This window comes from Globicephala melas, chromosome 18 (assembly GCF_963455315.2).
Source record: "Globicephala melas chromosome 18, mGloMel1.2, whole genome shotgun sequence".
Classification (NCBI taxonomy): Eukaryota; Metazoa; Chordata; class Mammalia; order Artiodactyla; family Delphinidae; genus Globicephala; species Globicephala melas.
Window position 1 is genome coordinate 49267609 of NC_083331.1, and position 12322 is coordinate 49279930.

The 12322-nt window shown below is 38.7% G+C and overlaps 1 protein-coding gene across 2 annotated transcripts in view; it reads left to right on the forward strand.

Annotated features, from left to right (window-relative positions):
* Positions 1 to 1766: 1766 nt before the first annotated feature.
* UCHL3 (ubiquitin C-terminal hydrolase L3) overlaps positions 1767 to 12322 on the forward strand; it is a 44125-nt gene continuing 33569 nt past the window's right edge. The window contains exon 1 of one of the 2 annotated variants that reach the window (XM_060288077.2): positions 1767 to 1898. In XM_060288077.2, the coding sequence (XP_060144060.1) occupies positions 1857 to 1898 (42 nt within the window). In that variant the 5' untranslated portion in view covers positions 1767 to 1856. Of the gene's footprint in view, positions 1899 to 2654; positions 2679 to 12322 lie in introns of those variants that run through there. The other variant, XM_060288078.1, reaches the window with a different exon arrangement.

Genomic DNA, 12322 nt, shown 5'->3' on the forward strand with positions numbered 1-12322 from the left:
AGTCCTCTGCAGCAAGTCCATGCTGGAATGCAAACTACCTTCTGTTTGGCCCTAGATCTCAGCAGATCCAATGGCGCTAGAGAGGTCCACGCTGTGTGGAGTCCTAGGGAAGCCCTAACAGGAGGGTGACAGTGCAGGACCTCAAGGTTCTGGACCAACGCCATTCCTCTGACAGTAAGTCATTTGAAAAACAACCCCTGGCATGCCACTAAGAGCCTGGCTGTGCAACTGAAGTGATTATGCAACTATGGCTTCCCATGATGAGCTGGACATTTCAGATGTACCACCTCACAGTTGGGTGGTATTGCAACAATCTCTCAGATAGATAAGGAGAATGGGGAGTCTTGGAAATTCCTTGGAAGTTGAATAGTGGCCAGAAGAACATGAGTGGGAGAGTTGGAAGTTCCCCAAGAAAGGCAAGCTCAGTGTAATTATCTTTTCCTCACTCCCTAACTGCTCCTCTCCCTGCATTCCCTCTCTTGGGTGCAGCAGTAACACGCACTCTACCCCAGGTCAGATCTCTGGAGTCGTCATTGACAGTGCGGGCTCAGCAGTAGGATACCCCCTTCAAACAGTATCTCTTTATTCTATGCCTGCCCCTCCTGCCCTTCCGTCACCGCTATTGCCTTAATTAAGTCTCTCATCATTTCACTCTGGCAAATTTTCCACATTATTGAAAATGGGGTTTATGCATATCTGATTATTCCATTCACTCCTCAAATATTTATTGAGCATCTACTATGTGTCAGGCACTGGGTTAGGCTTTGGGGAGAACGATGTGAGGAATTCAAAAATGACATTGCTGCAGGCCTTATGGAATTCACAGCCTGATGGAAAAGAGAGATGAAAATTCTCCTTAAAATCCTTCAGCGGTTCCCCGCTGTTTTCAGTATGAAGCCCAGATATCTTGACCAGTTAGTCCCTTCCTATCTCTCCAAAACTGTCTCTAACCACTGCCCTTCAGTCTTGCAGGCTCTGCAGCCACAGTGCACACTTTCCCTTCTTCCGAGCACCCTCCTCTCTGACTGGCTACCATCGACTTTTTTAAAGGCTCACCCTAGCTGTCCACTTCCTCCAGGAAGCCTTCTGGACACTCCCTTTCCCCGTTAGCTGCCCTTTTGTGTAGTTTCACCAACCTCATGCTACCACTATCACACGTGTATCACACTTCATTGTGATTCTTCGTTCTTTTGTCCACCTCTTCTACCCTACTGTAAGCTTAGCTTTGTGTACCCAACTCTTAGTTACAGCGTCTGACTCATAACAGGTACTTGACATTTTTTCTACACGGAACTGTGTAGGTATATAGAAATGTTCCCCACTCTGTAACAGCAGACAAGGCCGACATATCACTTCTGCACCCTGGCAAAGGAGCTTCTGAGCACGACTGGCGTCCTCTGGGTGTGGGGCCTCCTGACTGGCAGCGCCCAGGTCCCTCCCTCGACGAACAGGACTCAGCGGCGCGTCCCCTAGCGTCTCCGGCTGATGATACAGGCATGGGAGGGCGCCGGAGAGCACGCGGTCCCAGACCCCCGCTTGGCGCATGCGTGGCACTGGAGCAGTCCCGTCGGTTCGGAAGAGTCCAAGCGCGAGGGGAGAGAGCTGAGATTCTTTTCCCTTCTGCAATAGGAAGCTGGCTCCTATTCTTTTCCTCTCCGATTGTATCTTAATTTAAAGTGGAAACCTTGACTTGTGGTTCTGTAGCGAGCGATAAAGGAGCTAGAGTGTTGTTAGACTTTTCTAAGTCTCTCGGCACCCCTCCCTCGGGGCGCAGGGTTGGACGGGTCCAGGTCAGGAGCAAGGGGGCGGAAGCGGCGGCGGCTGTCAGAGCTGGAGAAGGGCCGGGCGGAGTGGCCATGGAGAGTCAACGCTGGCTGCCGCTGGAGGCCAATCCTGAGGTGAGCGTGGCTCGGGTCTTGGCTTGAGGCCGCGGGCGGGGGCAGAGGGCACCGGGCTGCCGCCTCTAGTCCCGGGCAGTTTGTCGCTAAATGGTGTTCTCTGTTTCGTTTTCAGGTCACCAACCAGGTGAGTGAGGTGTCTTGTCGCTTGGGACCCTGGCCGCCTACACCCCTGCACTCCCCAGGAGTCTGGGATTTAACTCCGTGAGGGTCCTTCTTGCTCACCTTCAGACGGGCGTGCCCTGTTTGCGGCCGCTTCCCTTCCACCTGGGTCCTGGAGATGCTCCCAGCTGTCTCTGGTCCCATTCCCCGTCGTCAGCGTTTCCTGGGTTTTTTGGGTCAGAGGTTTTGAGGGACGTTCACCCTGTATTCCAGTTCCTCTTCTCTCTTCGTTTTGCCTCCTGCTAGTGCCGAATCCATGATTGTCCCAGCCCTGTACCTTCTAGGTGACTAATTTGCCTGCAGCACCTGACTCCAAGCTTTGTAAAGGCTCCCACTCAGTCCTTGTAATCTCATCCGCCACTTGCACCATGAAATCATCTTCCAGTCATCTTCTTTCGCCCGATCAAGTCACTTCTCTTCTCCGCCACGCCCCCTTTCTCTTCCAGTTTCTTAAAAGTGGAATTTAGTTGCTTTTATACCATAGGAAAGCTCAATTCCCACGTCATCCTTTGCCAGCTACAACCCTTTAAGTTCGTTTGGGTGTTGGAGGTTCGGGATGGGGAAGGAAGAGGGAACATCTCGCAGCCTCTCGATCAAAAGGACAATAAGTGCTACCAGGTATAAACTTTTTATTTGCTCAGGTGTATTTTGTCTTCTCCTGTTTTTCATTCTCAACAGCAAGTTTACTTTTTACTGCCCTCTTAGTTTATCATACTTCTCCCCCCCCACAATAATCTTCCTTCTCATCACCAAGGAATAATGATTCATCCTGTACTTCATTGGTTTTCGGTTTTGAAAGCTTGTAGAAAATTCCTTATATAAAGAAAGCAGATAGAAGTGCTTTATTTTAATGTTGTCAGCAAACTATTTTTTTATTCGGGTTTATTACATGCTATTGAAATGATTATTACTGCCTTAATTCTTGTCTCTTTAGTAATCTAGTAATTTAGTAATGAACAAAGCTTGGAACACAGCATATGTCTTTCATGTTATTAAGGTGGCATTTCCTATCAATATTAATTTTCTTTTGTTTTACCCTCTTTGACATTTGTTGTTCATTTTTTTGCCTAAAACATTTTGACAGCTTTGTAAAGAAAAAAATTTTCCTTCTGAAGAAGTCAGTATTTACAACTTCTGATTTAGTGCCCTAGGAAGGAAGCATATTTCTCTCAGACCTAATTCCAGATATTTTTATAACTTTGGTTAAAAATCAATTTACCGTATATCTGGGCTCTGTTCTATTCTATTGATCTATGTGTTTGTTTTGATTACTGTAGTTATATTACTGTGGTCTTGAAATTAAATAGTATGAATTCTCAAACTTCATTCCTTTTCAAAATTGTTTAGGCTGTTTTAGTTTCTTTGCCTTTCGATATAAATTTTAGAATCAGCTTGTCAACTTACACAAAAAATTTTGGTATGATTTTGATGACTAGGCCTATAGATATATTTTGGGGAAAATTAACATCATAACAGTATTGAGTCTTGCAATCCATGAAGCTGGTACCTCTCATCATTTACCTGGGTCTTTGATTTCTTTCAACAGTGGTCTGTCGTTTTAGCATGTCGATCTTGCACATTTTTTTGTTTGTTTATACCTAAGTATTTAATGATTTTTGGTGCTATTGTAAATGATGGTGTTTTAAAATTTCATTTTCTAGTTGTCCATTGCTATGTATAGAAGTATAATTTATTTTTACATGTTAACTTTGTCCTGCTGCTGTGCTAAATTCACTTACTCTAGTGGCTTTTTTTGGTAGATGCTTTGGGATTTTCTATACAGACAGTCATATTCTCTGTGGTTAGACTGTGTTATTTTTCCCTTTTCAGTCTGTATGCTTTTTATTTATTTTTCTTGTTGAACTAGTTAGGACCTTTAATACAAAATTGAGTAGGATGGAGAGAGAGAGGACATCCTTGTCTTGTTCTGGAACTTAGAGGGAAAACATTTGATTTTTGATCATTAGATATGTTAGGTGTAGGGTTTTGGTAGATGCTTTTTTATCAGGTTAAGGAAGTTCCCTTCTTTTCTGAGTTTGCTGAGAGTTTTTATCATGGATCACTGTTGAATTTTCTTAAATGACTTTCCTATATCTCTTGAAATGATCATTTAAGGAAGAAATAATACTAATCCCACATAAACATAGAAGAGGGGGGCACTTCTCAACTCATTTTATGGCCAGCATTACCAGACAAGCCGTAATAAGAAAAACTGCAGACTCTCCCTCATGAACATGGATGTAAAAATCCTCTACAAAATATTTGCAGAGAATGCAGCAGTATATAAAAAGGATAGTGTATCTTGATGAAGAGCCGTTTCTTCTGTTATTGCAAAGCTGGTTCACTGTTCTAAAGTCAATCAGTGTAATTAACTGTATCAACAGACTAAAAAATACAATCATTTTTAGATGATACCATTATTATTTTTAATAAGATGTAAGCTTATATAATTGGAAACCTATATTCTAAACCTGTGTTCTAATTGGAAACCTTTGTTCCTGAGTAATCTTGGTAGACTATAAAACACATTCACTTATTCACATCAATTAAATAATATTTGAGGGGCACCTTTTGGAATACCAGATATCTGTGCAGGAGCTGGTTATATTTGGTGATGAAAACATTTATGGTTTTCTGCTTTTCAGTCCATTGGGAAGACAGACAATAAACAAGTAAGCAAACAAATAGTTAGCAATTATTATAAGTGCAGTGGGGAAAATTAATGGTACAGTGATGAAGACCATCAGGGAAAACATACTAGGTTGGATGGTCACAGGAGGCCATTCTGTGGTGACATAAACAGAGAAAAGATATTATTAGTATATGATTGTACACTATTTCTGGCATGCTTTGGTGTGGTTAAGTTTGTTTTAAATTTATTTTCTTTAATTAAAAAAATTTTTTTTGTGTTAGTTTCTGCTTTATAACAAAGTGAATCAGCTATACATATACATATATCCCCATATCTCTTCCCTCTTGTGTCTCCCTCCCTCCCACCCTCCCTATCCCACCCCTTTAAATTTATTTTTTAAAGAAGTAATGTACATTTAGTGGGAGAATGGACAAGTATCTAAGAAGTAATCAGTGTAACCAAAATTTTTGTAGTTGTTTCTTTATTCTCTTTATGTTAGTGGCAGAACTGAGGATCGAAAATGAATGGAAATTTAATTAACTCACTCAGAATTTGGAAAATTTATAAATTAAGCCACAGATTAATCCCAACAACAATATCCATCCCCACCTTTTCTTCTTTCCCCAATTGAATGGAATCATAGGCCTTTTACTTATCTTGATTTCACTCTGTTACCATTTGTTGCTTGCATGTGTCATTATACTCAGTGTGAGCAAACACTGTTTAGTGCTCTAACAATGCCTAATTGGTATAAGAATGATTAACACATGTCTACTATATGAAGGTTGTTAGTAACTGTTAGACGTTAACTAGTAACCATATGTCTCAGTAGATGTAGTAAGTAGTGATTTCTTTTGTTGGTTTATATGCTGTCACTGCCTTCTCAGGATATTTTGTCTTGCTATAGGTAGGACTTACCTAGAATAAAATCAGTTAAATGATAGAAAAAATTATTTAAAAAATTGAAGCTCCATTTTATTTACATATGCATTTAAGGGGTAATAGCAGCTTGTAGCTGATGGAAAGTTACAGGTAATTAAGCATCAGGAATTATAACATTTTTTTTAAAAGAACATTTTGTGATGTGGGCAATCATAGGATTTCTTTTTATGACCACACTAGATTTTCATCTTGATTATGTTTTGTGATTTGAGTATTGCACAGCCACATTATGTAATTTTAAATACTGCGTTTTAGAACCACCCATTTCTGATGTGGAAATTCCCTAGAAATATTCCTAATTGTGGATTTTATTGAATAGGCAAAATATTTTCTGGCTGAAGGAAAAGAAATTTACTTAACGTAATTGTTGTATTTAGTTGCTTAGTGTTGGAAAAAGATTTAGAAGTCATCTGCTAAATTATTGCCATGAACATACAAATATTCATTAGTTAGTGTTTCTCATCTTGGGAAAAACACCCTTGTTACCCTGACCTCCTCTACTACCTCCTCTCTGTTTCCCTTCTTTGTAAATTTTCACAAAGCATTGTCCATAGACGCTCTTGCTACTTTCTTATCAGCGTTTTTTTCCCCTGTATTCTCTCCCATCTAGTTTGCTTCTATCCTTACCATTTCACAGTAACTACTTTTCTCAAGTTTATTAATCACGACTTGGCCAGATCCAGCGTTCACTTTTCTGTCACCATTTTCTTGATCTCTCAGCAACATTTGGTAGAGTAGCCCACTCCATCCCTCTTGAAACATCTTTTCTTGGCTGCTGTGATAATTCTGGTTTTCCTCCTATTTCTCTGACTGCTTCTTAGATTTGCCTTTGCTGGATCATTTCCCTTCCAATTACTAAGGAGTTCCTCAGAACTTTGTCCTACACTGCTAATCTTTTTATATTTTCTGTTGTATAGCACTAGTACTGTCAGTTGTCACCTATTCTGTGTGACAGATCCTGTGTTCCTCCAAGTCCTGACTTCTCTACAGAATTGGAAACTACTATATTCAGCTACCGCTTTTACAGTATATCTCATTTGGATGTCTTATAGATATCTCAAATTTAACATGGCTGAAAAAGAAATCTGGCTTTACATCCTCTCATTTCTCCTGCAAATCCACTTCCCCAGTCTTTTAAGGGTACCACCATTTATACAGTGCCCAAGTCAATGTCATTAATTCTTCACAACTATGCTAGTTTGGAGAGGCCATTGTTGTACTGATTTAATTTCTTGGGTTTGAATCTCTGCTCTGAGACTATAGGCAGTTACCTAGCCTCTTTGTACCTCAGTTTCTTATAACCCCTCCTAATCCTGTAAAATTGTTGTAAGGATGAAATAAATTGCTGCATGTAAATTATGTATGGCAATGTATAGAACAAAGCATGCACTCTGTGAAGTTTACTGTTTTTAATATTTTTCTTGACCTAACCTCTCAGATCCAATGATCCGCAACTCTGGTAGACTCTTCTTTCAGAATCTATCCCAAACCTGGCCATTCTGTTCATTTCTACCACTACGTACCAAGCCACCATCATCATTTGTTTGGACAACTGCAGTAGCTTCCTAACTAGTTTTGCTGCTTCTCCCTTTACCTCCCTAAAATATATTCTCAATATACACCCAAGGAGATTTTATAAAAATGCAAATCACGTCTGTGTTTCCCTGCTTAAAACACTCAAAACACAAAACAGCCTTCCATTGCTTGTCCTTAGAATGCACTTCAAGCTGCTTACTATGGCCTGATGGGGAGGTACTGCCTGCCTCCCACTTTTGCTGGGCTGCAGTCTTTGAATGCCCGTCCTGTTCCTGCTTCAGTCTTTGTACTAGCTCATCCTTTGCTTGAATCATTCTGATCTGGGTTGTTTCATGGCTGGTTCTTGTCATTTGTGTCTTAACTTAAAGTCCTCTCCTCAGTGAGTCTTTCCTCATTATGCAGGTCATGTTCCTTCCTTTTCCCACCACTGGCCCTGAATCTACACTGACATCATGTCTTGTTTTCTTTTTTTCATAATACTTAACCACCTTGTGAAATTATCTTGTTTATGTGTTTACTTGTTTATTGTGTGTATCATACCACTAGAATGTAAGTTCTGTGAGAACAAGGACAAGTCTGAAGTACTTAGAATGGTGCCTGGCCCATAGGGGGCTCTCAACAAATAGTTATTGAATGGAAGAATGAATAAATTTTATATAGCTCCTTTCATGCTCCAGAAAATCTTTCTTAAAATTATCTTTAATGTCATGAATCTTTTGCTTGAATACTTCAGTGAGCAGTATTCTATCTCATAAAGTGATTTAGTTTTTTATTATCATGAGAATAATGTATAATTAGAAGAATTATATTTCTTTATATTGAAACAAAATCTGCTTTCCTGTAACTTCCTCCAGTTGTCTGTCATCCTCCCATTGAAACCATACAGAGTAAATCTAATCGCTTCTTCATGATATTACTAGAAATATTGGGGGAAAAGGATTATAATAATTTAAGTTTTCTTCGAACATGCCCAGATTCTCCAGCTGTGATGTCTTCCAAAACCTTATCATTCTTGGTGACCTTTCTTTGAGCCTGATTATTTGTTGTCATCCTTCATAAAATAGGCCTACCAGAGCTGATATCATATTCCACTCTGAATAATCTGTGTTGAAATAGTGTGTTACTAAATTATCCCGAGTAATACAACTTTTAAAGCAGATCAGCATTGCATCACTTACGTTGACAATTGTGTAGTCCATATTGAGCCTGCAGTAAAGTAAACTCCTTTTTTTCTTGGTTCCTACATAAAATGTTTTTAGTATTTCCCCATTCTGTACTTAAGTAATTTCATTTTTGTTTGTTTACTAAATAGCTATTAAAATTCATTTGGCTGGTTTCCAGACTTTAAAAACCATTGTTTTCTCATTTAACTATTAGTTATTTTCCTAGTTCTGCATCTAGCAGTTACTACTAGTATACTTTTACTAGTAGTGATATCAAGCAATTACTAGATAAGTATAATTTCTGTCATAACCCAAATCATTAGTAAATTAGTAACAAGGCAGAATCTATTGCTGTCCTGAGCTGGCCATTAAAGACCAGAGCAAGTGACTTAAGAACAAATTTGAAAGGAAGGTAGATTTAATTTTTCTTTTGTTTTTATATATTTATGTAATCAGAGTTTTTGTTACTTGACTATCACCTAAAGAATGAGGAGGAATTCATTAAAAATGAGGGGGAGGGCTTCCCTGGTGCCACAGTGGTTGAGAGTCTGCCTGCTAATGCAGGGGACACAGGTTCGAGCCCTGGTCTGGGAAGATCCCACATGCCGCGGATCAACAAGGCCCCTGAGCCACAACTACTGAGCGTGCATGTCTGGAGCCTGTGCTCCGCAACAAGAGAGGCCGCGATAGTGAGAGGCCCGCGCACCGCAATGAAGAGTGGCCCCCGCTTGCCACAACTGGAGAAAGCCCTCGCATAGAAACGAAGACCCAACACAACCAAAAATAAATAAATAAATAAATTTTTAAAAATGAGGGGGAGAGGCTAACAGTTTTTCAGATATAAGTCCAGTTTGTGTGCAAAAGCAAGGTAAGGGATGGTTATCGACCCTTTGAGAACTTGAAGAGTTCGTTGTGGCTAAAATTAGAGAACAAAGTACAGAAAGGTACTTTAAGCAGTGAGAGACAAGTAAATAAGCACCAGAACATCCAGAGCTTGGCATGTGGGTTCTGGCAGCATGACCTTGAAGAGTCACAGAACCTCCCAGGCTCAGTTTTCTCATTGGTGAAAGGATGTAATAATAAAACCTCCTTTGCAGTAAAGGTGAAGTGCATTAAAGTTCCTAGCATAGTTTCTGATACAAGATACTATTTTTAAATATTTACAAATAAATTAAAATATTCTGTATCTGGTGGAAATTTTCTCTTTGGACCATTGAAAAGGATAAGTTAACCAAGGATCTTTTTTGGGCACATATTCTAATTTACTAATTGTTTTTCTTGATAGACCAAACGTTAGTGTGGCATTATAAAAATTTAGTGAGCTAGTCAGTCAGAATTTTTTGTTATTTTATTACCCAATGTTTAAAAAAGCCTGAAGACAGATATTAAAGTTTATAAATCCCTTTATCATATTTGATGCAAACAGGATGCTTTTAATTGTGTAGAGATGGCTTTGCAAGTGCCTGTACTATATAGAATACTTTTCTTTGTAAGCTGGAGAGATTTTTTGGGAATAGTTTTAAAACTGGCATTATGTTTTATCCCAGTTTTGTAAATTTGAAGAAAATACATGCATATCAGTTCTGTAGATTTGTATCTTTGAAACTACATCTATTGTAAAAATAACACTTTTTAAAAACACTGGAAGAAAAAAAAATGGAAGATAAAAAGTTGAGTTCCATACCATCCAAGCTAACTACTATTAATATTTAATATTTTAGAGAATTTCTTTTTAATCTTTCTCTATTTGACTATGATCATCACAAATGCACGTAGGTTCTTCTTTTTCCTTTAATTATAAAAGTAGGATACCTTCGTTATTTAAAAAAAAGTGAGAGGTAAAAGTCGGAGACTTTCTTCCTCACCTTTTCTCCGAAGCCCAGAGGTAGTTACTAGGCATAGCCTCTTTTATTCTTTCTATGCATATGATGACTTCCTGTGTGAGTCTGACCCATAACAATCTGGAGTCAGAGGTTGCATCGATGTACTTAATAGATATTAGTTAAATTGAATGTCTTTTTATCAATCTTATTTGATTGGCTATATGAGTAAAAAGTTGAGGAAAAGTATGATTCCAGTTAAATTTTAATCATTTTTTTATATTTAATTTAATCTTCTATTTAATCATTGATGTGTCCTCAGTTTGATACTAATCACTCTTGCTACAACTGCTGCCTTTGGAGCTTGGTAATTTTTATACTCTTTAGCTTTGGCTGATAATTGGAACAAGTTTACAACTTCAAGGTAATTTGCCAATTTTCTCCAGACTGTTTTTTCACTAAGATGTTTAACTGTTACTTTCAGTTTGCAGCACAGATGTAAAAATTACTCTGTTACATGTACCTCTTGTTTTATAACTTTATAGCAATATGGCTATTGGGGGTACATAATATTAACAAATATATTTAAATTCTTTTATCAGGGTTTATGATACTTTTCCTTGGCAGTATGCCTTTCAGAGCTGTCAGTCCTGTGCAGGTAGTATTTGGAGTATTTGGAGCTGATAAATGCCTGGTTTTAGATTAGAAGCCAAATGTATCTTTCCTACCTCTTGGCACAACTAAAAAGTATATGTAAAATATTCATTATAAACATAGCTTAACAGACATGTGTAGACATACAGATGGCTAGATTATCTATTAAGATAGAGATACAATCTTTAACAAATTCAACAAATTTCTTGCAAGTTCAGCAAATAGAACTTGAGTGTCTATGGTTTGGCCAGTACAGTGCTAGGCAGTGGGATTAAAAAGATGAATAAGACACAGTTCCTTCCTTTGGCTTTGCAGTCAGTTTTAGTCCTTTTTTAGTTTCTAGATAGAATTGAATATTGAGGAGGGCATAGACTAAGAATTTCAGAGAAAGTGGAGAAGGGAGAGGGAAGTAGTTTGGAATACTTCATTGAACTTTATTAAAGTCTGGAATCATTAATAGGAATCAGATGAAGAATAGGTATTAACTAGAGAGGGCCATTGATTTCTGTGGCCCCAGACTGTTGCAGAGCATGTGACTTGATGAATCTATGGATGTTGAGCACATTCTGCCAAGATAAGTTTTTTAATTCAGAGTATTTCTTATTAAATGTATCTAAGACCTTATTTTTGACCAACCATACTATCAGTAAGTAGCGTTTTTTCTACAGGCAGAGAATTGGAGGGATGTGGAGAGTGGTCCTTTAATCAGGAATGTCTTGTCTTATAGAACCTGACTGTGAGATGAATAACACTGTTTATGTAATAGGGCATGGCTTCCATTGGTTTTGCAAGATCTCATTTGATGATCTAAGTATGTGTGATCGTTCTTCAGGGAGAAATACCCAAGGCACCTTTTTATTTTTAAATCTCAGTTAATGTTGGAGCTTCCCTGGTGGCGCGGTGGTTGAGAGTCCGCCTGCCGATGCAGGGGACACGGGTTCGTGCCCCGGTCCGGGAGGATCCCACATGCCGCGGAGCGGCTGGGCCCGTGAGCCATGGCCGCTGAGCCTGCGCGTCCGGAGCCTGTGCTCCGCAACGGGAGAGGCCACAACAGTGAGAGGCCCGCGTACCACAAAAAAACAAACAAAAAAAACCCAAACAACAAAAACAAAAAAACAACTTAAAGATAATGTTAGACCAGTAGATACTATAATGTATTCTCAAAGTAAGGTATAATGATGCATTTTTAGTATGTTTTTTGTTTCCTCTACTCCTTTATTATTTCTATCATGTAAAATTTATTTTGTGATGGTGAACTTTTTAAAACCATCAATTTCCTTCAGTACAGGCATTTATTGAGTTTATTGTGAAATTGACATCATTCTTATTATTATGTTCTTTTTTCCTTTTCTCTCTGCAATAGATTAGGGTCTGATATTTTATTTCCCTATGAATTCTTAAGAGTTTGAAAAAACCACTGCTCTTTTGTTACAGTTTTTTTTTTTGTTAGTTGTAGGGGAGACAGTGAAGCTGAGTAGGTTTCATTGTGTACTGAAAGTCAGGAAGCCAGCAGGT